Source organism: Ornithorhynchus anatinus, chromosome 9 (genome assembly GCF_004115215.2).
Source record: "Ornithorhynchus anatinus isolate Pmale09 chromosome 9, mOrnAna1.pri.v4, whole genome shotgun sequence".
In the NCBI taxonomy this organism is placed as follows: Eukaryota; Metazoa; Chordata; class Mammalia; order Monotremata; family Ornithorhynchidae; genus Ornithorhynchus; species Ornithorhynchus anatinus.
The window spans coordinates 53,253,405-53,279,196 of record NC_041736.1 but is presented as its reverse complement, the minus strand read 5'-3'; the positions used below and the strand labels follow the sequence as shown (position 1 = coordinate 53,279,196).

Genomic DNA, 25,792 nt, shown 5'->3' with positions numbered 1-25,792 from the left:
TTGAATGGATCTGTTCTCGGTTCTGTTATTGTATGTGAATAGCATGGAAGTAGAACAAGAGGCATATGTCCTAAATCACCATCCTTGATCATTCACTGTCCTTCTCAGCTGCTTCCTTCTGTACTGGACCAGCAGAAACATTGTGGGAGGTATACAGGATGACTGTATGGGAGCCGGAGAGCTGGCAGTAGCATGGCCTAGTGAAAATACCACAAGTCTGGGAGTCAGAGGGCCAGGGTTCTAATCCTGGCTCTGCCACTTGCCTGCTCTGTGACCTTGGGCAAACCACTTCACTTCTCTGGGCCTCAGTTCCCTCATCTGCAGATTAGGCCTTCCCAGACTGAGCTTCCCCTTTTCCCCTTGCTCCCTCTGCTCCCTCTCTGCTCCCCCTCTGCCCTCTGCTCCCTCCCCCTTCCCCCCTTCACCTCCCCTCAGCTAAGCCCCCTTTCCCTCTGCTCCTCCCTCTCTCCCTTCCCCTCCCCTCAACACTGGGCTCATTTGTATATATTTTTATTACCCTATTTATTTTGTTAATGAGGTGTACATCCCCTTGATTCTATTTATCATGATTATGTTGTCTTGTTTTTGTCCATCTGACTCTCCCAATTAGACTGTAAGCCTGGCATTGGACAGGGATTGTCTCTATCTGTTGCCGAATTGTACATTCCAAGCGCTTAGTACAGTGCTCTGATATAGTAAGCGCTCAATAAATACTATTAAATGAATGAGTGAACAAATACCATTATTAGCAACCATCTCCAGATCCTGACACGCACCACTCCCCCTCTTCCCTACCTCACCACAAAAGAGCACAGAAATTTAAGATAGGCCTGCCTGTTCTAAGGCTCATATATGATCCATTTATTCATTCATTCAATCATATTTATGGAGTGTTTACTGTGTGTAGATCATTGTGCTAAGCACTTGGGAGAATGCAATATAACAATAAACAAACACATTGCCCACAACAAGCTTGTAATCTAGAGGGGGAGAGAGATATGCATAAGTGCTGTGGGGCTGGGAGGGGGGATGAATAAAGGGAGCACGTCAGAACGATGCAGAAGAGAGTGGGAGAAGAAGAAAGGAGGGCTTAGTCACAGAAGGGCTCTCAGAGAAGGTGTCCCTTCAATAAGCCTTTAAAGGTGGGGGAGAGGCACCCAGATTCCTCCCTTCTCTTTGCTAGCCAAGAAAGCTTTTCCCAACTTTACTTTCCTCAGAAAAGATCCCAGAGCTGAGATCGAAAGATAAAATTAACTCTTACTTAGATGTTTAAGGAGATCTTTATAGCACTGAGGCTTATATCCTCAGGATCTCGAGAAGCAGCGTGGCTCGGTGGAAAGAGCACGGGCTTTGAAGTCAGGGCTCATGAGTTCAAATCCCAGCTCTGCCACTTGTCGGCTGTGTGACTGTGGGCAAGTCACTTAACTTCTCTGTGCCTCAGTTCCCTCATCTGTAAAATGGGGATTAAGACTGTGAGCCCCACGTGGGACAACCTGATTCCCCTATGTCTACCCCAGCGCACCGTGGATGGCACGACCATCCTTCCCGTCCCGCAGGCCCGCAATCTCGGTGTCATCCTTGACTCGTCCCTCTCGTTCACCCCACACATCCTATCCGTTACCAAGACCTGCCGGTTTCACCTCTACAATATCGCCAAGATCCGCCCTTTCCTCTCCACCCAAACGGCTACCTTACTATTACGGGCTCTCGTTATATCCCGGCTAGACTACTGTGTCAGCCTTCTCTCTGACCTCCCTTCCTCCTCTCTCGCCCCGCTCCGGTCTATTCTTCACTCTGCTGCCCGGCTCATCTTCCTGCAGAAACGATCTGGGCATGTCACTCCCCTTCTTAAACAACTCCAGTGGTTGCCTATCGACCTCCACTCCAAACAAAAACTCCTCACTCTAGGCTTCAAGGCTCTCCATCACCTTGCCCCTTCCTACCTCTCCTCCCTTCTCTCTTTCTACCGCCCACCCCGCACGCTCCGCTCCTCTGCCGCCCACCTCCTCACCATCCCTCGGTCTCGCCTATCCCGCCGTCGACCCCTGGGCCACGTCCTCCCGCGGTCCTGGAACGCCCTCCCTCCTCACCTCCGCCAAACTGATTCTCTTTCCCTCTTCAAAACCTTACTTAAAAATCACCTCCTCCAAGAGGCGTTCCCAGACTGAGCTCCTCTTCCCCCTCTACTCCCTCTGCCACCCCCCTTTACCTCTCCGCAGCTAAACCCTCTTTTTCCCCTTTTCCCTTTGCTCCTCCACCTCTCCCTTCCCATCCCCACAGCACTGTACTCGTCCACTCAACTGTATATATTTCCATTACCCTATTTATTTTGTTAATGAATTGTACATCGCCTTGATTCTATTTAGTTGCCATTGTTTTTACGAGATGTTCTTCCCCTTGACGCTGTTTAGTGCCATTGTTCTTGTCTGTCCGTCTCCCCCGATTAGACTAGATTAGTCCGTCAAACGGCAGGGACCGTCTCTATCTGTTGCCGACTTGTTCATCCCAAGAGCTTAGTACAGTGCTCTGCACATAGTAAGCGCTCAATAAATACTATTGAATGAATGAATGAATGCTCGGCACATAGTAAGTGCTTAACAAATACCAACATTAATTAATTAATATCCTGGTAAATTATTTCTTTTCAGTTTTGGCCAGTGCTCATTCAGAATAATCAAAGGAGCTAGGATAATTTAAATGGAATTACAGTAACCATCTTTCCCAAAATAGTACAGTCTCCCATGAACTAAATAGTGAGAAGCCTAGAAGCCAGAGGAGCCCTGCCCTCACTTAGATATATGTATTTGGTACCTTAAGGCAAAAAGATCAGTTCAGTGTTGACATCTTTTCAATTTGCAGCCAAAGTTTTAAATTATAGATCTAAGAATTCTTCCTGAAACCCATAGGACTCCTCCCCAAAGGCAGGAAAATGTTTCAACCTGTTTCGAAGTCAGGGAAGTTCTGTTCAGTAGAATTTCTGAATGGGGCCATGGTGGCGTAATTGGACCAATTAAAGCTCTTCAGCATTTGACTCTATCCTAACCATCTGTTCTCACAACCTACTCTGTCTCAGCCCACATCCTTTGCTTCAGTCACTTTGCTTTCTTGAGACCTTCCCCTCACGTAGGCTTCCCTCCCCTTACCTGGGCCTCCCTATCCTGCCTCTGAGCCTTTGTCCAAGCTGTCTCATTAGCATACAACAACCTCTCACCTGATGATTTCCCTAGCAGTTCATCTCTCACTTCACACCACCACTCAACCTGTGACAGTTTATGTTCCACTCTTCCTCCCCTTGATTTATTCTTGGAAAGATTTATGTTGATTGGGTAGTCCTCTGCCTTGTCCCACACCCTTCACCGGGACCACCATGTGCTCTGGAACAAAGACAGTCTCCTGTCAACTTGAGAAACCAGGCAGAAGCAGATCAGTTGCAGGCTGTTAACTAGATTATTCATTCATTCATTCAATAGTATTTATTGAGCGCTTACTATGTGCAGAGCACTGTACTAAGCGCTTGGAATGAACAAGTCGGCAACAGATAGAGACAGTCCCTGCCGTTTGACGGGCTTACAGTCTAATCGGGGGAGACGGACAGACAAGAACAATGGCAATAAATAGAGACAAGGGGAAGAACATCTCGTAAAAACAATGGCAACTAAATAGAATCAAGGCAGTGTACAATTCATTAACAAGATTAGTCTTGCTTCATATCCAAATGCAATCCTATTGGACTGTGGGAGAGGCCAGCAGGGTCTCTTCCCAGGAAACCATCTAGGGACAAAGCTCCCCAGGCCCCAGGGAATAAAAGAAGTTGTGAGGGAAATGATGGAGATAAACTTTCCCTTTGTTCAGAATCCAGGCCAACCACAGACCTGAGCCAACCTGCAAGAGAAAGATTTCACAGGCTAGAAGTGGCCAGAGGCAGGTGGGAGCTGAAATTCTTGAGGAAACTTTATCAGGATGCAGTGGAGGGATCCTCTCAGGACTCAGAATACGGGTCACAGGGTCCTTGGGTCAACTTCTTCAGGGAAGGCAGTTCTAGCCTTCGCTGGCTGTGACACCGGAGGGAAGAGAGAGGGGAAAAAGGGGTGGGAGTTCAAAGGTTTCACTGAGACAGGGCCAACAAGTAATTTGAAACAGACTCCAGAGATGCAGGAGTTGGTAGGCCCTGGGATTATTTCATCATTTATTTTTTAATTCTTGCTTTCAGTGGTGAGAAACAGATCTGGCACAGAAGCAGTTAGATGCTCCTCACAACCCAGTGCCCTATAAAAATGCAAAATAGGCCCAAGCTAGGAAGCCACCTTCAACCTGGTGCTCCCTGTCCAACACTCCTAAATTAAACTACTTCCTGAAAGCAGCCAATTAGGCAAATGAGTACAGGTGAGGGACAGACCCAGCATTTGTAAATTACCTGGGCCCAACCCCTTCCAGGAAGTGAGTGAGAAAAGGGTATCTGAGGAAACTGGGTGGAGTTGTGAGGGGGTGTTATGGCTTGTCTCTTTCACTTTCTTTGTTTCTTTTGTTTTTTGGGTACTGTAAGGATCACATGGCTGCTTAACCCACGACTTGACTCTTTAACTGGACAACATGAAGAGGAGGTGGTAAGCAGTTTTAGGCTCTGGTTTGTAGGTGAGAGATGAGGCTCCTTGGGTGTCTCCCAAATTTAAGGAAGCATGTGGGTGGGGGTGGGGGAGGATACTGTGTGTTTAATAGTAGGGTGTGTCTCTTCTAATGCTATTATTTTTTTCTTAAGTGCTTGATAAATACTACTAATTGGTTCTATGGGGTTTTCTTTTTGCAGATAACTCATTTCCTGAGAGATGTTCATCCTGTGGGCCCTGGTAAATGCATCATTCTCCCCTCGTCTCTCTTGCCCAGGGAGTTTATTTTGCCTCTTCCATTCTCACATCTCTTTACCCTAGGTTTCTTGTGCCAAAGTTTGTCTATTGGTGCTGCGGAGATACTGATTGTGGGGGAAACTCCAGTTGGGAAATCACTTCTCACTCCAAACTGTGTCTGCTGGGAGGAATCCTTCTCCACTCTCTGACCTGTTCTTTCCCTTTGTGGGGTATCTATTACAGTAATGTGCTGTGCCTCTGTGAGAAGCCCCCAAATGACGGAAGTGGGCAAGGGTGTATAAATGTGTTTACTGCTTCCCAGTGATAGCAGGTCCTTGTCCCTTGGGTGTCCATCTGTGAAAGTCTTGCTCAGATTGGGTCCGCAACAGGACCCAAGAGCAACAGGCCGGCAATGATTCCAAATTCTCTCTGACCTGTTTAGCTCTTAGCCAAAGTAACAGCCCCTTGGCATCTATGACTCTTCTTGGAATAAGGATTCCTTGAAGGAAAGTATTCCATTTTCCTTAGGAGTGGGAGGAGGGCTTCAGGCATACTTTGCCCTAACTGTAGAAGGCAGCATTCTGGAGCCCTGCCTGTGTCCTCTGTTAGTCAAGTAGTTCTTCCTGCTTAATAATAACAATTATACTTAAGTGCTTACGATGTGCCAAGCACTATTTTTCTAAGCTCTGGGTAGATACAAATGAATCAGGCTGGATAGAGTCCTTGTCACACATGAGGCTCACTCTTTTCCCCCATTTTACAGATGAGACAACTGAGACACAGAGAAGACAAGTAACTTGCCTAAGGGTACAGAGAAGAAATGTGGTCAGAATTAGAACCCAGGTCCTTCTGACTCCCATGCCCATGCTCTATCCATTAAGCTACACTGCTTCTCTAGCCCTTTCCAATAATAATAGTATTTGTTAAGCATTTACTATGTGCCAGGCACTGTACTAAGTGCTGGGGTGGATACAAGCAAATTGGGTTGGGCATAGTCTTTGTCCTACCACAGGCTCACAGACTACCTCCCCATTTTCCAGATGAGGTAAGTGAGGCACAGAGAAGTGAAGTAACTTGCCCAAGGTCACGCAGCAAAGTGGCAGAGCTGGGATTAGAACCCATGACCTGACGCCTGGGCTCTAGCCACTACGCCATGCTGCATCTCTACGCCAGAAGTTCTCACCTAGAGGAGAGTGCTAGAAAAAACCAGCAAACTATTCTCTATGGGTTGGCATCTCCATCTTGAGGAACCAAGAAGAGAAGAAATCTAGTGAAACTCATGCCCCTGTTTACTGACTCCTCTTGCTGTAGATATCATTGTTCTTGTTTGTGGTTTTTTTTGTATTAACTATATAAGCACTGGGTTATATAGAAGACAGGTCAGACAGTTCAGACAGTTCCTGTCCCCCAGGGAGCTTCCAGTCTGAGGGAGGGAGAATAGGTATTTAATACCCACTTTACACTTGGGGAAATTGAAGCACAGAAGTTAGATGCTTGCCATGTCATCTTGGGCAAACCAAGTAGTAGAACTAAGATTAAAACCCAGGTCCCCTCACCCCCAGACCCAAGCTTTTTCCACTAGGCCATGATGTCTTTTGCCCTGCCTCTCCTTTTAATATCAGATTGTGAGCCCCTTAAGGGCCAGAGACTGGGTCTAACTTCCCTCTGTGCAGGCTTCTTACCAAAGCTAACGCATTGCTCTGCACACGTTAAGTACTTAGAAATTACTTTTAGCACTACATCTATAGCTCTTTCTTACAGATTTTCTTTCCTCTTCCCCACCCACCCTACCCCCTACAGAGGTGAGACTGTCTTGGACTGAAGTGTATATGCCTGTGAGACGTTGTCATACAGTCTTGAAGAGCAAGATGGGAGAATTCTCTCTTCCAGCGTATCAGCACCGTTTTCCTGAAAATATCTGGTGCAATTGGACCATCTGGGCTGGTCCCAGAAACCACATTCTTATTTACATCTGGGGATTTGGAGGAAACACTGACTGCGAGAAAAATACAGATAAGATTGTATTTCAAGGGGTGGCCTCTGTTGTAGAAAATGCCATCGCCTACGCTTGTTGGAACAAGGAAGTCCACGTTTTTGCTACTCAAGCTTCAGCTGTCCATGTGGTCTTACTGTCCAAGAACTACTTCCAGAAGCGTGGGCCCCAGCGCTTTAAAGCAAAGTATTTCGTATTTCCAGACCCTGGCATTACAACTGCAGAAAAAGGTGAAGCATCTCAAGTCCCACTTCAAGAGAAACCTGGTCCGAGGACTGCTGAGCAGAAGATTTCATATTCTGCTGGTAATCGCTCCCAGGCTCCTTTGAGCTTGCACACCAGCCTAACTTCAAGAAACCATATTCAGGCCTCCCCTCTTCTCATTCCAGAGCTGGCATCAACGTGGGGAAAAGCTAAAGAAATCCAGGCCTGGGGTACTACCCACCGTGCAGCTCTGACCACCCCAGGTGCTTCCCTCTCCAAATCCAAGGTTGCTGACACAGCTTCTTCTCTGGCTTCCCAGCCACTATGTCACTTAGGGGAAGGTCAATCTTCTGAAACCTTTGGCAGGACCACAGCCAACTTGAATGTTTGGGAGAAAAATGCACAAAGAGGAAGAAGCATTCTGCCACTTTGTTCCAGTGCACTGTCACAGACCACCTTGCTAAGCACTCATCTTCTGAGGTCCACAGAGTCCTCTGGGATGGGAGATTGGACCAAATGGCTTGAAATTGGAAGACCAGAGAATGTAGTTGAATACGGATTGACCCCTCCTAAAGGTGTGATACTGAACATAAGGCCCAGTCCTTTCACCCTCTTTGCTTCAACTAACTATCTGGGGGCAAGACTTCCGGAAAGAGCAGTATCCTGGGAAGAAGAGAAGATGCTGACCACCCTTTTCAAGTCTCAGGGAGGTGCTCCCTGGGAGGAGGTGGAGGATATGCAGACTTATGAAGTAATGGGCCATTTCCCCAGACAATCAGCAGGGAGCTCTCTACCCATCATCTCCTTGATTAATGTAGTTCCAGAGGCTCTCCAGAGTGAACTCTACAGTATTCCTGGGACAGGAGTCGTGGACACCATAGGCCTTCCACTTCAGATGACTAATTATGTGACTGTTCCAGATGACCTGCTTCTGGAGCCATCTGCAGCTCTTGAAACTGTTGAAAATTCTGCTGTTGACATGTTTATTTGGATAGAGTCTAGCCAAACTACTGAAATGGGTCTGTCTTTGGACACCACACCTTTATTAGACACACCTCAGCGACAGACAGGTTGCCATACAATCTCAATAAGCCCCACTGTGGGAATATCTGTAGCCAGCCTTGAGCCATCTTTTCCTTCCTTCAGCTCCAAGGATAGCCTGAATTATGATGTGCCCTCTGAATGGCTCCCCCCAAGTCACAGAGGAGGGGAAACTGAAACAGACCTGATGTCTGTCCTTCCAAGTATGGCAAGACCCTTCCACCTTCCTACCCAACCAGAGAGTACATTGGAAATCAAGATGATCCCCACCCTTTACCTTGGGGAGGGTACAAACCTAGATACTGAGTGGCTTCCCCAAAGCACAGCTGTTCTTTCTCAGTTAGTTAGTCTCAAGGAGAGGGTAAAAGCTGAGAGAACTCTGGTCCCTCCCACTGCTTACCCTGAATTTAATGTGTCCCTTGTGCCTTCATTCCTAGCTTCCCAAATGGAATGGGAGTGGTCCTTTCAGTTGCCAGTTAGTCCTGTGGAGACCAGAAGAGGGACTGAGTCTGCGCTAACCTTCCCAGGTCCAAGACAGCCCCTGACTGCTTCAGAATTTCCCATCAATCTCCATCCAGGCCTTCTTAAAACAGATCTGGAGCATGTATCCCATAATTTAGTGGTGGCTCCCATGGAAAGCCTGCTTGAAGCCAAGCTAACATCCTGCCTCCCAACGAGTTGCCCTGTACCTACAATAGGAAAGAAAGTCCTCAGCGTAGGTGAAGTGAGGCCCCTGCTACCAGCTGCTCGAAACATCCTGGATAAGACTTTTCTTCTGACACCCATTCTCAAGGAAGCAGAAAGTACATGGGAGGTGACCCCAGATGAACCTGGAGCTGGTTTAAGGAATCTCTTTTTTAGTCCGTCAGGAGTGGGGAGCCTTGATGAGGGATTACAGAGTGCTTCTCAGCTGGCTCCAGGACTCAGCCTTTCAGAAGCCATAGATACCTCTCCACTGAGCAAGTCCTGCTCAGGATCAGAGGCCTGCACCAATATGGCTCCTCTCTCTGCCCACATTGGAGAGAGCCACCACAAGCCTAGAGGTACATCATTGAGAAACCATCTGGGAACCAACAGGCTCCAGGCTGAGATCCAGAGTGGTGAGGGGACCCAAGTGCAGACTCTGAGGTTTCCCAGCTCTATGATGCAGAAAGCATGTGGGTGGAGAGACTGCCTGCTGAACTTATCCACTCACCCACTGGGACATAAGGGGGATCAGACTGTATGTTTTGCTGCAGTGCCGTTGCCAGTTTTCTCTGAAAACATGTTCCCTTTGGAAACAGAAACTCTTCCCAGCCACTTGGGTAAGTGAGACCCCTTTACTTTCTCTGTCTCCTCATGAGGCCTTTGAATATTTCTGCTATCTCTAGAAACAGCCTAACAGGGGACCCCCTCCAAAGTCCTGAACTTCCCCCTTCCCTTTTTTGTGCTGGGGGAAGTCCCAAAGGCTGGTGAATCATACAGATATGCCCTGTCTCAGTGGGGAGAACAGTCCTTAGAGTATCACAGTGGCCTCAAGCTGACTGGACCTACTACAGATATTGGTCTAATAAATTTGCTAATCCAGTATTCTCTAGACTTCTTTTTTTTTATTTTAACTTGTACTGTCTGGGGAAAATGGGTAAACTAGCATTGTTCTCTCCATTTCTTTACCCTATTTGCAGCTTAGTCCTAAACTGAAGAAGTTATCCTCCCCATCCTGCCATTTCCTTCCTTTAAACTATATCAGTCAACCCCAAGGAAAAAAACTCTGGAGAGGTCCTGAGGCAATTCTCTGAATTACTGAGTACTAAAATAATGCCTGAATTATCTTTCTTTCCAATCTACTCCTTTCCCATCATGCATAGCTTCATGAGAGGTGAGGAACAGATCCATTAATGGTAGTATAGTGGATATGGACCAAGTTTAAGTACAACAGCTATGTCCAGGCTATGTTTTCCACTAGCCCTACTTACCGATAGAGCTGTCACGGATGCCCTTGGGATGTGAAAAGGTGGAATAAGGGCTAACCGGGGATTAGTGAGGAGCGCTGTTCCCAGAACTTCTTCCCAGTTCTGGTTTAAGGGTTTGGATGTGGAATGGTGTCTGGCAGAGTTTGGCACCCTGACTACAAACCCCGATCAGTTATACTGGATTGTTGTGGTTCTCCACCAGAGATAGAGAAGCAGTGTCCTGAACTGGAGGAAATATGTTAAAGTGCCCACCAGTTAGCAATTGCCTATCTTGAGTAAAGCAAGGAGATCTGGGTGGGCCCCTGAGGAGAAAATCACTATCTCAAGTCTTTTGTCCACCCCCTTCTATCTTCTTCTCCCCAGAGGTGCAGCAAGCTGGGGTCATTGAAGTTCTCCCTATAAGAAGTTGCCATGTGGTTTTGCTGGATGCAGTTGGAGAATTTTCCCTGTCTGGGAGTCTCAACCACCTTCAAGTCAACATCTGGTGCAACTGGACCATCTGGGCAGGTCCTGGGAAGCACATCGTAGTATATGTCAAAGGGTTTGGGGTGTCTGAGAGCTGTGGAGAGAACCAGGACATTCTGGTGTTTCAGGGTGTCTTTTCGAGTGTGGAGAGGAAAGCTGCCTGTGCCTGTGAGACTCAGGGGACTCTGACCTTTGCTTCCCAGGCTTGGGCTGTCCATATCCTACTCTTCTCCATGGGCTCTTCTCCCGGCCATGCCAGCCGGTACTTCCACGCCCAGTATTATGTGTTCCCAGATCCGGAGGCAGAAGAACTTCCTAGATGTGCCTCTGTCTCTCATGCTGACCTTGATCATGCGAGGACTCGTGCTAAACCAGGTGGATGGCAGCAGCCTGCTAACACCTTGACATGGAGAAATGATGGGCTGAGCTATAGAGACCAACTGGTAAAAGAGTTGCCCCAGCTGAATGACAAGGAGGAATTGTGGGTTCCCGAGAGCAATGGCATCCTGGATGACGAAGGTGTTCCACGCCTCCTCCGACCACTGAGGCCTCAGGGGCTGGCCTTAAAGGAGCAAAGCCCAATGGCCCAAAGCTTGTTGAGGCCAACAGAAAGTGAAAAGCATTCTGGAGGTGAAGACTCTATGACCCTAATGAGTATCCCAGCCTCAAATCTCTCCCAGTGGGAAAAGCTGGAGAATAAAGCTGTCAATCCTGGCGTGACTATACCCTTCCCAGGACATCCCTCCAGGACCCTTTCTCTAACTGATCTGCTCTCCCTCCAGATCCCAGTGCCTGAAGCTATTCCCAAAGTGGGCACCCAGGTGAGACTAGCACAACAAATAAGTGGGCCTGAAGCCGCTTTGAGGACTGTAGAGGTAGGAGACCAAGGGTTGATTAGGAGACTTGCTCTAACTAAGACCTCTGCCCTTTATTCATCCTCATCCACCGTGGCTCCAGGGGGCCTCTCGGAAGGGCTAAGAGTTCATCCCTCCCAAGTTTCCAGCAGGGGAGTGCTCTCAAAAAGGGAAAAGATCCCAACAACGAGCTCTGGGGCAGCTGAGTGCGTGACTGGCCCCTTTACTGATGTTGAAGAGAAACAGCTGACCTTGACGGCTGGTGGACAAGAATCAGGCAATGGTGAGACCCCTGACAGTGGAAGTAATACTGCCCAACCCAGTCCCAGGGGAGAAACAGAAGATGGATCAGGTGTACAGCTGTCTGGCACTCTGGGAAGCATCCAATGTCTTCATGTAGAGCCCTTGGATCTGGAAACCTCTAGGATTGATCTAATCACAAATAATCTCCCTTCAGGAATGTCTGTTAGTACCCCCCAGGCTGTTTCTACAACAGTCCAACATGAAGCTGGGCAGGACCAGGACCCCAAATCTGAAATCTCTCCCTCCCCTGGTGTAGGGGTGAAGAATGTGGCCCCTAATCATTTTCCTGGACATACAGGTACAGTAAACAAACTGGGGTCTCTCTTCTCTTTTATTCCTAGTGGATGATGGGAACTCTCAGTAAATATGATTGAACGAATGGTGCCTAAAGGTGTGGGTGGGTTTACAGCATTCTTTCTCCCTCATCCCCACCCCATGGCCACCCATCAATGGTATTTATTGAGCACTTACTGTGTGCAGAGCACTGTAAAAAGCACTTGAAAATAATATAAAAAGCACTTGAAGATAATACAGTAGAGCTGATAGAAGTTAGAGAAGCAGCGTGGCTCAGTGGAAAGAGCACGGGCTTGGGAGTCAGAGGTCGTGAGTTTGAATCCCGCCTCTGCCACTTGTCAGCTGTGTGACTGTGGGCAAGTCACTTACACTTCTCTGTGCCTCGGTTACCTCATCTGTAAAATGGGGATTAACTGTGAGCTTTATGTGGGACAACCTGATTAGCCTGTATCTACCCTAGCTCTTAGAACAGAGCTCTGCACGTAGTAAGCACTTAAATACCACCATTATTATTAGTATTAGAAAGAATCCATGTTCCTCGAAGGAGCTTACAGTCTAGTTGGGGGAACCCTGAGAGACATTAAAGTTGAGAGACATTAAAATACAGATAGGGGAAGTGGCGGAGTATGAGGATGTGTACATAAGTGCCAGGGGTGGTGTGAGTAACAAAGTGCATAAAGGGTATGGGACCAAATGTAAAGATGATGCAGAGAGAGGGTGAATAGTGTGGGGAAAATGAGAAGTTCTGTCAGGGAAGGCTGAAGTATGATTTTTAGTAGCGATTTGAAGAGGGGGGCTGTGAGTAAGGGGTCAAAGATGACTGAGGTTCAGTAAGTGGGTTGGTGTTAGAGTGAAAGGTGCAGAGTAAGAAGCTATGTAGAGGAGGAGAGCTTGAGTTTTTTAAAGCTCATGGTAAGAAGTTCTGTTCCATGTGGAAACGAATGGGCAGTCACTAGAGACTTTTTAAGTGGAGAGATGTGAAGAACTCTTTAATCTGGGCCGAAGAGTCAAGTAAGGACTAGAGGGGGAGATGATGGAGACAGGGTGGCTGAGAAAGTTAAAAACATTGTTATAGTCAGAGAAGTGGCATGGCCTAGTGAATAGAGCATGGACTTCTAACTTCTTCTGTAAAATGGAGATTAAGACTGTGGGCTCCATGTGGGACATGAACTGTATCCAACCTGATAATCATGTATCTATCTCACCACTTAGCACAGTGCCTGGCAAATGGTAAGAGCTTAACAAATACCATAAAAAAAGGGATGGGATGTAAGTACTCGGACCAGTGTCATAACGGTTTGGATGGGGGAAAGAGGCAGGCTCTAGAGAAGGTAAAACAGGTGTACAGGATTTGGTGACAATGGGTGATTTAAAGAGATTAGTTGAGGATAATTCCAGGGTTATGTGAAATAGGAAGGATGGTGGTGTCTAGGATATGAATGGGAAGGCAAGGAGCTCTGTTTTGGATTTAAGTTTGAGGCATCCAAGTAGGGATGTCCTGATGGAAAGAGGATAGTCATGAGAGAGAATGAGTTTTCCTCTCTTCCAGGCCTCGGGTGCATTTCCCACCTCCAATTTAAGAATACCAGGTCTTCCTTATTCCCTCTGAGTGTACCCTAAAGATTTTCCTGGTTTCATTTTCCAAAAGGGTTCTAAGCCAAAGACCTGACCTAACCCTGCCAAAAACCCTCCTGCAGATGGAGAAGTGTGGGGATGGTAGGACTAGAACTTGATTCCTTTTTTTAGAGTGACCTAGACCTTGAATTTTCTGATTTTTCTGAGCATTTGGAAGCTGCAGTGTTGGTGAAGGTTGGGGGATGGAAAAGGAAAGTCTCCAAAATGACTATTTCCTAACACTGGGTCAATCATCAGTTCAGGTATTTGTAATATAGGAACAATCAATAGTATTTAGAGTGGGTTTGTTTTTATTTTTGTTTGAGTGGTATTTTGTTAAGCACTTACTACCAGTCACTATACTAAGCATTAGGGTATGCACAAGCTAATCAGATTGGACAAAGTCCATGTCCCACATGGGACTCACAGTTTTAATCACCATTTTACAGATGAGGTAACTGTGAGCACAGAGAAGTTAAGTGACTTTCCCAAGCCCACACAGTAGACAAGAGGTGGAGAAGGGATTAGAACGCAGGTCCTCTGATTCCCAGGTTTGTGCTCTTCCCATTAGGCCATGCTGCTTCCTCTGCTGTGTGCAGAGCAGTGTACTCAGCCCCCAGGGTTGAGAGGGAAGAGGAGAGAAAGCACAGTATAATAGAGTTTTAGTTTATTCCCATATATCCACAAGATCTCCCAGCCTATAGGACTATACTAGTTTGTGGTCTACAGCAGTATCTCAGAACCGTCTCCAAATCTGTTGATTCTCATGCCATGGGATTTGAACAGTGACTGCTGTTGGTTATGTAACTTCAGGGCTGCTGGGAGATGATAATGGGAGTCTGGCTGACCACAAACCCCACTGTACCTCTCTCAGGCTGGAACTGGTCATACAGAGCTAATTACTTTGCTAGTGTAATTAGGCTATAATAGCAACCTTTTATGGGAACAGCAGTATCTTTGGGCTCTGTTGCTAGTCAACCAAACCAGAGAGCTCAAAGGGTAGCTTTAGGAAATGTCAGCTTTTTCTTGTGAGCCTCAAAGCACAGAGGAAATCGGGGGGGAAAATATAGGAAAAGGGATCTTTGATCAGGAGGGATCAATCAATTGTGTTTATTGGGCGCTTACTGTGTGCAGAGCACTGTACTAAGCACGTAGTGGAAAGGAGAGCTGGAAATGTGCCTTCAAGCTGCTTTCAGGCCACCACTGTTGACTTGTCCTATATGTGGAAGGCCTCCTAGCTCTAAGACTTTCCACTCAGTTTTAGTCAAACTCTGGCCTGTAGTTACTGTATGCAATAAAACGAGTCTGTTTATGCCCTTACTCTGACCTTGCACAAGCTCTTCGGTGTTGGCATTGGCTATGCATAATATCCAGTAGGTTCTGGAGCTAAGTGCACTTGTCAAGAACTTTAATGAAATTTTTGTGCCTGACATATTAAGGGGAATTTTTTTAAAGTGTGTGAACCTTAAAAGCTGGGTGTTGTGGGGGTGAGGAGAGGGGGAAGGAGCAGGCTGTGAGGGAGGAAAAGGCAACAAGAATGATCCCACAGGGCATAAAGCAATGAACACGAAGAATCCACCAATTAAATGGATCGCAATATAGAACCCAGAGTTTTGTTTAAAAAAAGGCTACTGTTCCTCTGCTGCTAGAAATAATATGCAGAGTCAATTTTCCTGTCTTTCTCCCTCCACCCAACACAGCTGCAGTAACTCTCTTCCCAGATCTTGGGAATGGCTCCATCTTAGAGTCGCCACACAATCCTGGAGGTAAAGTGATTTCACAAAAGGGGGAAAAACACTCTGGTTTAAATGTCTCAACATGATTACCCCCCCTTGAAATGTGATTGCCAATGCTCACTTCTGTCTGATTCCTGTCAACACAAGCTGTAAATGAATCTGAACTTGTAGCTTCCACTTTCTCTTCCCCCTCTACAATCTTTTCAACTTTTTCACTACCTTGTGCCCCCTAAAACTTATTTGGGCCAAGCACCCACTTGTCTGAAGTTTCTTGATTATGAATTAGGGTCCAACTTTTTAAAGGTTTTTGGGTGGAAATGTATTTAAACTCTGCTGTGCTAAAGATGATGTTAGTCTGAAGACTAACATAGATTCTGCATTAATTCTTGATTCTGGCCTCGTTCCCGGTAGATGTCTTGTTCGAAGTTGTTGTTGAAATGGAACACCAAGCACGGTTGCCAGTGGGTGAGTTTGGAGTGGAGAAATCCCTGGTGGAATCCATAAAGCAGAAGGTAAGAGGAAAAAGTGTTGATCAAGCAAGCTGGGACCTTTCCATGTCAGCAAGCTCTCACGCTTTCCTCAGTTGACTTTGGTGTAAAATATGGCACCTATGTACATATCAGTAACTTATTTATATGTATTGTCTGTCTCTTAGACTGTAAGGTCACTGTGGGCTGGGAATATGCCTGCTAGTCCTGTTGAATTACACTCTTAAGTGCTTAGTACAGTGCTCTGCACAGAATAAGTGCTCAATAAATATGACTGACTTCTGTTTCAGCTCTTAGCAAGGTGTTATTTATCAATCATTCAATGGTATTTGAGTGCTTACTACATGCAGAGCACTATACTAAACACTCGGGAGAGTAGAATATGAAAGAATTAGTGAACATCTTTCCTGCCCATAACGAGCTTAGTGTAAAGGGGGAGACAGACATTAATATAAATTATTTAATTTGAAATTATAATTTAAGGATAGTTACACAAGTGTTTTGGGGGTAGAGTGAATATCAAATATACAAAGGTCACCGATCCAAGTGCATGGATGATGCAGAAGGGAAAACAATCCAGGGAAGAGGTAGCTTAATTGGGGAAGGCCTCTAGGAGGAGATGTGACCTTTTAATAAAGCTTTGAAGGTGGAGAGAGGCAGGTGGTCTGGCATATATGGAGGGGGAGGGAGTTACAGATTGAGGATGTGGGAAAGCACCTTCTCTATTCCTTTTGGGTCACAGGTACACTTTTCTGGCTCTTTTAAAAAAATAAAGGTGTGTTTCTCCCTTGCACTCATTCTTCCTGACCAGTCTTGATCTCCAGTAAATAGGGGGGAAAGGGGTGGCACTTGCTGATATTCTGGGCTCCAAATCTATCTGCCCCCTATCAGGTAAGCAGTTGATATTGCCCAACAGTGAAAGAGCATCATATTCTAGTAGATTGAAAGAGGAGGAAACAGTGTCTTCCTTCAGCCCTTTCTCTGCTCCTTTACAAAACCAGTCTGATCTGGAAGTTCCCAAACTAAACCAGAGTACAGGTTTAGGAGAGAGAAAAATCTGGAGCTAGGTGGCTTGTGCATTTAATTCTACCTTGACTTTAATCTCAATATGATCAACTTTCCCTCTGAAGGTGAATTAGTGGACCACTTTTGCAGAGACAAGCAGCACCTAATACTTCTAATGCTGCTACTGGTGGTGAGAAGTTCTTAGTGGAAGTCAAAAGGGCGAAGTCACTGGTGTCTTGAACCTTTGAATGTGAAAATGGCAGGACTGTATCTCTAGCTATTTTTAAGGTAGGAACACCACTAACTGTAGAAATGCAAAGATGCATAAAATTCAACATCTCTAGTAACACTTCTCTTTCTAGATCTCCAAGAACCTGAAGTTTCTGTCTCACAAGGTTGATGAGATGAAACTAATGGAGATTAAAAGGTGTGCATATGTTCTCAGTTCAGCTATCACTCATTACATTTTTCTTTTCTGAGGGAAATGAGAATTTAAACACAGGTTAGCTTTTTATATATCACTAAGGAACAAACTTCTGAAACAAGGGCTCTAAACTTGGCATAAACTTTTTTTTGTGGGGGTGGAGTGAGATGGTTGCTAAGAAGCATGCCCTGGGCCTGAGCTGGCAGTGCGGAGAGTCTGCATTTCTGAGTAATGGCTGATATGGGTCACTCAAACTTTAATTTTCTCTTTCTTTGCATGGTTAAATAGTCCAATATACAATTCTGTCAACACCAAGTCCAGGGAAGCAGGGGGACTCAAAGAGGAAATATAGTGATTTGGGGGGCCTTTGGGTCCCAGAATAATACACATTTCTCCTGAACTTTTTCAGTTTAAAATGTAGCTTAAATCTGAAGTGGTTACTTTCTCTACCTTTCCTCCTTCTCTCATCTCTGCCCAAATGCAAACAGAAGAGATGCTGCCAATGTCTCCCTCACATTCTGGCTGCACCTAAGAGCTGGGAAGAGGAACAGGTCTGACTCTCTGCTTTCCCAACTACGTGTGCTGGCTGGCCATGGTCTACACAACCAACTGAAGGTGCTCATTGGCCACTCATTAGGGACTCGACTAAAGCTAAAGTCCCTCACCATTGAAGGTACAGACTTGATTCTGAGTTGACAGTTTAGTCTTCTTCTCTGAAGCAGTGGGAGCCATCTAACACAATGGTAGGGTAGTTGCAAGTCCACTCTTACCCTTTATTTCAAACCTTGTGCATATGCTCTTTTTTTAAAAAATATGATATTTAAGCACTTTGTGCCAGACCCTGTACTAAGTGCTGAGACAGATACAAGCCGATCAGGTTGGGCACGGTCCCGTCCCCCATGGGGCTTAGTCTTAATCCCCATTTTACAGATGAGGTCACTGAGGCACTGAAGGGAAATGACTAGCCCAAGGTCACACAGCAGTCAAGTGGCAGAGCAGGGATTAGAGCCCAGCACTTTGACTCCCATGCCTATGTTCTATTGCCTAAGTCATGCTGCTTTTCCACACACTCACACACATTCATACTGTCTCTCAGATGTGAACGAATGCAAGATTGGTTTAGAGATATGTGGTGATGAGGCCGAATGCTTGAATGGAGTCGGCACTTACTTATGTCGCTGCAAAGAAGGGTTTGAAGACTATTCTCCTCTGCAGACTGGCACCTTATGCGTCTATGCTCCACAGTCAGGTATTTCCCAGCTGCTTTTTCCCTCCGAAGACCATTCTATTGGTGTTGCAGATTACCTAATAGATTAAACTTCTTCTAACACTGATTCTGACTGATTCATTCTAAATGCCCTCCTGGATTTGTCAGGGCAACGCTTTGGGTGAAGCATAGTAGCTTGAACAAGACAACTGTGTTGGCCACATGGGTTGTGGTAATAAGGAATGACTAACCCATTATTGCAGTCATTCCTTTGGCACATAATCACAAAGGCCTCTCCTTTACTTCTATAGTTAGTATTTCTGATTCTACTAGCAAACCTTCCTCCACAAAGGATTTCCTTCTTGCTCAAAGGATTCCCTTCTTACTCGTAGATACCTCTAAAAGCCATACTTGTTTTCAGTTTTGTCAGAAGATAACTGACAAAACTCTTCACAGAACTAGTTTCTCTTCTGTTGTAAAAATGGGTTTCTGGTTCAGAGAAAGCAAGGGGAGGACTGGTGTGGAAAGGGAACACTATACCATAAAACTAATTTTCCGTATTTCTTTCAGGGATTGGATTTCTCTTCAGCTACTTGGATGTTGTAGTAGGTGCTGTTGTGTTCGCTACCATCCTGTTGATGTTGCTCATAGGAATTCTATGGCTGTTAACTAAAGCCAGAGCTGAGGAAGGTGTCTTGAGTCTCCAGGAAGAGGTGGCCACACCTGAGAGCCCACTTCCGACACCACTGGCCCAGGCAGAACCTTCTATTGACCTGAGACTGCTCAGTGGACACCCAGCTTTCAGCCCCTACCAGCCGAAGCTCCGAGCTAAAGTTTCAGACTGGGCATTGGCACAAAGAGCCTATCCAAGTGAAGGCTTTCATGTGTCTGTGGAAAGATCCCAGTGTCTGTAACAGGGGATGGAGGCATCTTCTTGGCAGTAAGATACCACTCTCAGGACTTCCTGTTACAGATGAGATGTAGCATTCGCTGGCATGGACTGTTAATCCCACTTCCCTCACTGCTGCTGATCTTGGGCAGGAATAACCCTGGTTCTAGCCATGCTCCTGCCTTCCCTCTGAGGGGCTGCCCTGGCTCTTTGCTCAGGACTCTGGCTGGAGCAAGAAAAGTGGTGTAGACAAAGATCTTATATGTTAATGTAACTGATGTAATGAGCACGTGTGCAATCCAATTGACCAAGAAGCTATGTCTGTGGCACACATATATGGGTCCTGGGTGGAACCTGGGAAAAGAGATGTCTTTTCAAACCTGGAGGGAGGCTGGTGCAATTATTTCTCGTTGCTCACAAGTGAGTAAACTATAACTATCCCTATGCAATGGCTACTCAGTCTCTCCCATACCACGTTGAAATCTGTTGTCTCTCTCTTCTTTCTCTTTCCCCTCCCCTTCCTGGATAGGAGAAAAGTTAATGCTTCTAATTCCTATGGGTGGGGGTTGCTGTAAGTGTCAGTTAAGGTTGCTTCACTTTTCCTCATCTAGGAAGGTTGGGGATGGATCTGTGGTTCACTTAAGTTATTCTCAGGGGCGACTGTGTGCCTCCCTTACTCCTGGGATGCAAGTGTTTTTTAAGCAGTTGTAACTGATAGGGCAAAACTCAGTTTCTAGAAGTGGTTCTCCTGTGGGGAAAGCTCTCTTTATTATTGACCCCCAAATAAAATAAAGCAGATTTCTCTTTTAAAAACGACCTATCTTTGTTCTAAGCTCTGCTCTAGCCCAGGCTCTATGTGCCGCTTCTTTAAGGGCTGGCTTCAGACTTTGGGGTGGCTGAGTTGGAGATGCCCATTCATCCCTTCCATGCTGTCCAATCTCATCCTGGTACCCTGCATCCACATATAGAGCACTCTGTGATGTCACCATGGGTTCCTTGTACTGTACCATGGTACTGTACATGTAGCATGTATTGTAATGTCATGCAAAAGCCTCTTCAAACCCCTGTGTGCAGAAGGGAGAGTGTTGCATGGCTCACCCCCAATCTGCCAGAACTCTTGTGTTACCCTCCCCCCATACCCAATTAATACAAAGACTGCTTGTGACTCCTACTGGGCCCCTTTCAACGTTTTTACTGGGCCTCAACCCCGCTCTTTTGCTGCCATATCTTCTTACATTATATAGCTATTTGATTTTTTTTTTCTGATGATAGGTAAGCGCTTATTATGTACCAGGCACTGTAGTAAGCCCTGGGGTAGATACAAGGATGGACATGGTCCATGTCCCAGGTGGGGCTCACATTCATAATCCCCATTTTACAGATGAGGTAACAGGCACAAAGTGAAGTGACTCCCAAGGTCACATAGCAGACAAGTGGAAAAGTTGGAATTAGAACCCAGGTCTTTCTTATTCCTAAGCACACTGCTTTTCTGGATCCTTGTCTCTTCTCCACAGTAGGTGGGTGACAGGTGGGTCAACACAAGAAAAAGGAAATGTGACTCAGCCTCACAAATCATCTTCATATGAAACAAAGCCTAAGCAGTTCTCCAGGGGTAAGTTCTCCCCTGACCATGGAGAAAATGGATTACTTTCTTACTGTTTTGGTCCAGGGTGGGAGGTGTGGACAGGAGCTCCAATCAGCAGAGCCCAGAGCTGGTCAAACATAGGTTTTAACTTTGTCCACTTTTCCCAGAAGCTTGTCCATTCCTGTTATCCATTACTACATTTTTCTTGTTTGTCCTTGCCTGGGCTCGATAACTGCACCTCCCATCCTTCTCTGCGGGAGACCAAGGCAAGCCATGATCCAGGGACCTACAGGCAACTGGCTCCTTGCAAGTGAACTTTATACTATGACCTCCCTTGTTTGAGCTGTGATGGCTCTCAGCCTGGAAAAGAATCAGGGTTCCCCAGGCCCCAGCCTGGTTCAAACTGGTGCATCACAACTCTGTGGTACTCCTCCATGATCAATGCTGCAGGCTGCAAATTTGAATTCTTCAGAGCTGACTTTATTTATTAGCAGTTCCAGCAGCAGGATCGGAGAGCTATTTGCAACTGCAATGGAAGGTTATCCTGCCCTCCTCCCAAGACCCCACCTCAAAGGTTATGGCCCTCACCTCCAACAAGGACCTGAAGTCATAGGGAGAGGGTGTCCTCCATGAATGTCACCCAGAGCCCCGGCTACGCTAATGGAGTGCACTGAAATGGCTGACAGAGGGGAGGCTCAGTTTGCTCGGGCAACTGGGATGGAAAGGGCGTGGGATGATAAGGCTGGAGTTAGTCTCTTCAGGAGGGGTAAGAAGGACGAAACTTGGTCGTAGGGAGAAGCGGGGGTGAGGAAACACCACCCCGGACCTATCCCATTCATTCAACCATATTTATTGAGTGCTTCCTGTCTGCAGAGCACTGTACTAAGTGTCTGGGAGAGGACAGTATAACAATAAACAGACATTCCATGCCTATAACAAGCTTACAGTGTATAGGGGGAGGCACATTAAAATATATAAATGACAGATATGTACGTAAGTGTTATGGGGCTGCTGGGGAGTGAATAAAGGGAGCAAGTCAGGGTGATGCAGAAGGGAGTATGAAAAGAGGAAAGGGGGGCTTAGGGAAGGCCTCTTGGAGGAGTGTGCCTTCAGTAAAACGTTGAAGAAGGGGAGAGTAATTGTCTGTTAGATTTGAGGGTGGAAGGTGTTCTGGACCACAGGGAGGATGTGGGTGAGGGGTCACAGCGAGATAGGCAAGATCGAGGTCCAGAGAGGAGATTAACTTCAGAGGAGTGAGGTTGTAGTTGGAGAGTAGTGAGGTGAGGTAGGAATGAGAGAATCTGCCCAGATGAGTGTATATGGGGAGGAGGGAAATTAGGGGCTAAAAAGGGCGCTAGTATGAACTAAGCTCAGCAAAGCCTATTTTCATAAGTAAGAACTTGTGAAGGAGAAAGCTGTAGTGGGGAAAGGACACAGAGATTGCCTGCCTCTTCCTCTTTCCTTCCTAAGGTAGGCCATGGTTGTATTTCCAACTACCTGCCTGACCACTTCCTGCCCAAATGGAACCTGATGCAATCAGATTCCCACGGCTAAAGCCAACCTTTGCTGCTTACCCAGGCTTTAGGGTCTAGGCCTCACTAAAGAGCTGGGCTGGATGCTTCCACTGCAATGACTTTGTACTTTGAAATGCAGGATCAGGGGGTGGCTCCTGAGGCAGAATCCTTGGGCATGTGAACATAGTGTGGCTTAGTGGCAAGAGCACGGGCGTGGGAGTCAGAGGATGTGGTTCTAATCCCGGATCCGCCACTTGTCCGCTGTGTGACTTTGGGCAAGCTTCTTAACCTCTCTATACCTCAGTTACCACATCTGTAAAATGGGGATTAAGACTGTGAGCCCTAGGGGGACAACTTGATTACCTTGTATCTACCCCAGTGCTTAAAACAGTGCTTGGCACATAGTAAGCGCTTAACAAATACCATTATTATTATTATAGGCAGGGACTCCTCCCTATCCTTCAGTTTGTCACTGACAATACCGAGATAGTTACCACCCTTGCCCCTTAATAATAATTAAGGTATTTGCTAGGGCTTACTATGTGCTAAGTGCTGGGGTAGATACAATAATAATAATGGTATTTGTTAAGCGCTTACTATGTGCAAAGCACTGTTCTAAGCGCTGGGGAGGATACAAGGTGAACAGGTTGCCCCACGTGGAGCTCACAGTCTTAATCCCCATTTTACAGATGGGGTAACTGAGGCACAGAGAAGTGAAGTGATTTGCCCAAAGTCACACAGCTGACAAGTGGATGAATGGGGATTTGAACCCACAACCTCTGATTCCCAAGCCCGTGGTCTTTCCACTGAGCCACGACGGTCATTTATTCATTCATTCAATAGTATTTATTGAGCGCTTACTATGTGCACAGCACTGTACTAAGGGCTTGGAATGTACAATTCGGCAACAGCTAGAGACAATCCCCGCCCAATGATGGGCTCACAGACTAATCGAGAGAGGTCATCAGGTTTTCCCACGTAGAGCTGACAGTCTTAATTCCCATGTTACAGATGAGGTAACTGAGGCACAGAGAAGTTCATAATAATGTTGGTATTTGTTAAGCGCTTACTATGTGCAGAGCACTGTTCTAAGCGCTGGGGTAGACACAGGGGAATCAGGTTGTCCCACGTGGGGCTCACAGTCTTAATCCCCATTTTACAGATGAGGTAACTGAGGCACAGAGAAGTTAAGTGACTTGCCCACAGTCACACAGCAGACAAGTGGCAGATCTGGATTAGAACTCATGTCCTCTGACTCCCAAACCCCTGTTCTTTCCACTGAGCCATAATGCTCCTCTGAAAGAGAGGGTGGGGAGTTGGGAAAGGGAGAGTTTAGTCGTTAAAAAACGCTTTATTCCTTATCGCGAGGCCTGCGCCGTCCCGCTGGAGGTGAGAGTGGAGCCGGGCGCTGAGCCTCGCGCAGGAGCCTCGCCTCGGACGGCCAGCAGAGGGCAGCGTTCCCCACACAAAGCGCTCGGGCGCCGCCGTTGCGCTCTGGGCCTCGCGCGCGAGGGAGCAGCGCGCGCACGCACGCGCGGCCAAGCAGCTCGCCCAAAATGGCGGCTGGCCCCAGGGCGGCCCTCAGGCCTCCTTCTGCTCAGGAGAGAATGATGTTCCATCACCCCACAGTTACTTGACCCACCCTGTATTTGGGTTACATAGAGGAAATCCCTCTCTTCCATGAGCAAAGCAGTAGAGACTCCAGAAGCAGCGTGGCTCAGTGGAAAGAGCAGGGGCTTGGGAGCCAGAGGTCATGGGTTCGAATCCCGGCTCTGCGACTTGTCAGCTGGGTGACTGTGGGCAAGTCACTTCACTGGGCCTCAGTTACCTCATCTGTAAAATGGGGATGAAGACTGTGAGCCTCACGTGGGACAACCTGATGACCCTGTATCTATCCCAGCGCTTAGAACAGTGCTCTGCACCTAGTAAGTGCTTAACAAATACCAACATTCTTAAAAGCGAGGATGCTGCTCATGCGCCTAGGACTGGGACTGAATAATAATATTCATTCAATAGTATTTATTGAGCGCTTACTATGTGCAGAGCACTGTACTAAGCGCTTGGAATGTACAAATCGGTAACAGATAGAGACAGTCCCTGCCCTTTGATGGGCTTACAGTCTAATCGACTGTAATTTGGTATTTGTTAAGCGCTGACTTTCCCGTCAAGATGACTATTGAAATGTATCCTAGTGACCAGTTTGCTGATTTAAGGGCCGAAGTCACCCACTGGTATGAAAATCTTCAGAAAGAACAAATAAATCAACAAGTTCAGCTTCAGGAGTTTGGACAAAGCAGTCAAAAAGGAGATTTTCCAGGTGAGTCAGGATGGTTTCCTTGGGCATGTCAAAAATGGTTCCTTTCAAATTCTTAATATCAATCAGTAGTATCGATCGAGCACCTCTGCAGTGTAGGGCACTATTTTAAGTATTTAGGGGAGTATAACAAAATTAGTAAACGGCCTTAAAGGAATTGGAAATCTTTCTAGCATCTGATTATTTTGTAAAGTATAAGCCTAGAGAAGCAGCGTGGCTCAGTGGAAAGAGCCCGGGCTTGGGAGTTAGAGGTCATGGGTTTGAATTCTGACTCTGCAACTTGTCAGCTGTGTGACTGTGGGCAAGTCACTTAACTTCACTGTGCCTCAGTTCCCTCATCTGTCAAATGGGGATTAAGATTGTGAGCCTCACATGGGACCACCTGATTACCCTGTATCTACCCCAGTGCTTAGAAACGTGCTCTGCACAGAGTAAGCGCTTAACAAATACCAACATTATTATTATTATTACTATGTTCCAAGCACAGTTCTAAGTGCTGGGGTAGAAGCAAGGTCATCAGGTTGTTCCAAGTGGGGCTCACAGTCTTCATCTCCCTTTTACAGATGAGGTCACTGAGGTCCAGAGAAGTGAAGTGACTTGCCCAAGGTCACACAGCTGACAAGTGGCAAAGCTGGGATTAGAACCCACGACCTCTAACTCCTAAGCCCGGGCTCTTTCCATTAAAGGGGTTGGACTAGTTGACCCCTCCAGGGCCACTGAGAGCCTTGGGCTTTGACCCAGAAGAGTAAAACCCCCTTCCTAAATCCCAAGTGCAGGCCACCTCTATGTGGGAATGAGAGATGCAGGCATCAATCATTAATTGATCACCTACTATGTTCGGAGCACTGACCTAACCACTTGGTCAACTACGGTTAGAAGACACGGCCCCTGCCTTGAAGGAGCTTAGAAGGCAGGGCTCCATTTTGGGCTGGGATCCTGCCCTGCTGATTAAGGAAAGGCTCAGGGAGCAGTCAGCACTTTGATGCTGGAGGTGGGGTTCAGGAGGGCAGAAGGGGAAGCTGCATGGTGGGGAGAGAGAGAGAGAGAAAAGTGTGGACAATTGGACAAA

General features: G+C 46.6%; 1 protein-coding gene across 4 annotated transcripts; it reads left to right on the top strand.

Moving 5' to 3' along the window:
- Positions 1 to 4,438: 4,438 nt before the first annotated feature.
- LOC103171200 lies at positions 4,439 to 20,465 on the top strand. Of its 4 annotated transcripts, none has more exons than XM_039913152.1 (10): positions 4,439 to 4,604; positions 4,805 to 4,844; positions 6,642 to 9,383; positions 10,395 to 11,951; positions 15,262 to 15,327; positions 15,709 to 15,809; positions 17,153 to 17,217; positions 17,706 to 17,887; positions 18,311 to 18,463; positions 18,992 to 20,465. In XM_039913152.1, the coding sequence occupies exons 1-10, from the start codon at positions 4,491 to 4,493 to the stop codon at positions 19,333 to 19,335; spliced, it is 5,364 nt and encodes a 1,787-aa protein (XP_039769086.1). In that variant the 5' UTR covers positions 4,439 to 4,490; the 3' UTR covers positions 19,336 to 20,465. The 4 variants fall into 4 exon arrangements, with proteins under 4 accessions (XP_039769086.1, XP_007670238.2, XP_007670239.2 ...); XM_007672048.3 differs by having other exon boundaries at positions 17,703 to 17,887; XM_007672050.3 differs by having other exon boundaries at positions 4,549 to 4,632; positions 17,703 to 17,887.
- Positions 20,466 to 25,792: the final 5,327 nt, after the last annotated feature.